Source organism: Phytophthora parasitica, assembly GCF_000247585.1.
Source record: "Phytophthora parasitica INRA-310 unplaced genomic scaffold supercont2.22, whole genome shotgun sequence".
Taxonomy (NCBI): domain Eukaryota; phylum Oomycota; class Peronosporomycetes; order Peronosporales; family Peronosporaceae; genus Phytophthora; species Phytophthora nicotianae.
The window spans coordinates 1-893 of NW_008649008.1; the positions used below are offsets into that span (position 1 = coordinate 1).

The 893-nt window shown below is 46.8% G+C and overlaps 1 protein-coding gene across 1 annotated transcript; it reads left to right on the forward strand.

The window, feature by feature from the left end:
- Positions 1-45: 45 nt before the first annotated feature.
- On the forward strand, positions 46-498 carry PPTG_10480 (hypothetical protein; the record flags this gene model as incomplete). Its single annotated transcript, XM_008905845.1, has 1 exon — positions 46-498. One exon carries the CDS (start codon positions 46-48, stop codon positions 496-498), a length of 453 nt encoding a protein of 150 aa, XP_008904093.1.
- Between the last annotated feature and the right edge of the window lie 395 nt (positions 499-893).

Consider the following 893-nt stretch of genomic DNA (forward strand, 5'->3'; position numbering starts at 1 on the left):
GCTAGTTAGGTTGCTGCCAAGGGCGCGCTACATCGTCACATCGCCATGGATGTGTGCATTGATCATATCCTGTTCTTGCAACAGTCCGCCGAAGATCAGTACACTGCCAAGGTGAAGCGCGTGGGCTTCCGCTACAACCAAAACTATGATGAAGGTATGGGTATGTTGGCAAAACTGGCAACTCATCACGCATACAATCTTGTTGAAGAACAGTATCTTGTTAGCGGCGAAGAGACGTATGATACAACGACAGTTGAAAATACTCCAGCGTTTTTTACTCTAGCCAGTGCCAAATCGGGTGGCCAATATGCTGTGAATTTGACTGAACACACATGCAGCTGCGCGTTTAACCAGACCATGTTGCTTTCTTGTCGACATATACTTTATCTGCGACTCAATGCGAACATGCGTTCCATCATTCCGTATGAGGCGATACCTGGACGGTGGCTGCTTGCCGATGAAGACGAAGAAGATGTAGTCTCCATAGAGAATATATAGAAAATTATCGTCGAAGATTTTGAAGCTATTCCTACCCGCACTCTTGGTCAAAACGAGGAGTATCGGTCGGGGTTTGCAGTGTGCAAGAGAATTGCAGAAGTTGTGGCGGACAAAGGCTCTAAGAATTTTCGTGCTTTGCTCGACTACCTTGCAGGATTAGAGAAGATTCGCTTGTCATAATGACAAGCCACCACGTCAGCGCCGAGATGTCGAAGATATAGATCCCGCCGATGAACTTGGCGATCCAGTCACATACAGTGGTGATCCAGTTACCAGCATTAGTGATCAGGATAAAGATGATGGTGAACTTCTTACAAACATTAGTGAACGTGTCACCAGCACAGTCAAAACGTACCGCGCACTGATGGACGAGCAACCGATGAAGATCATGGTAG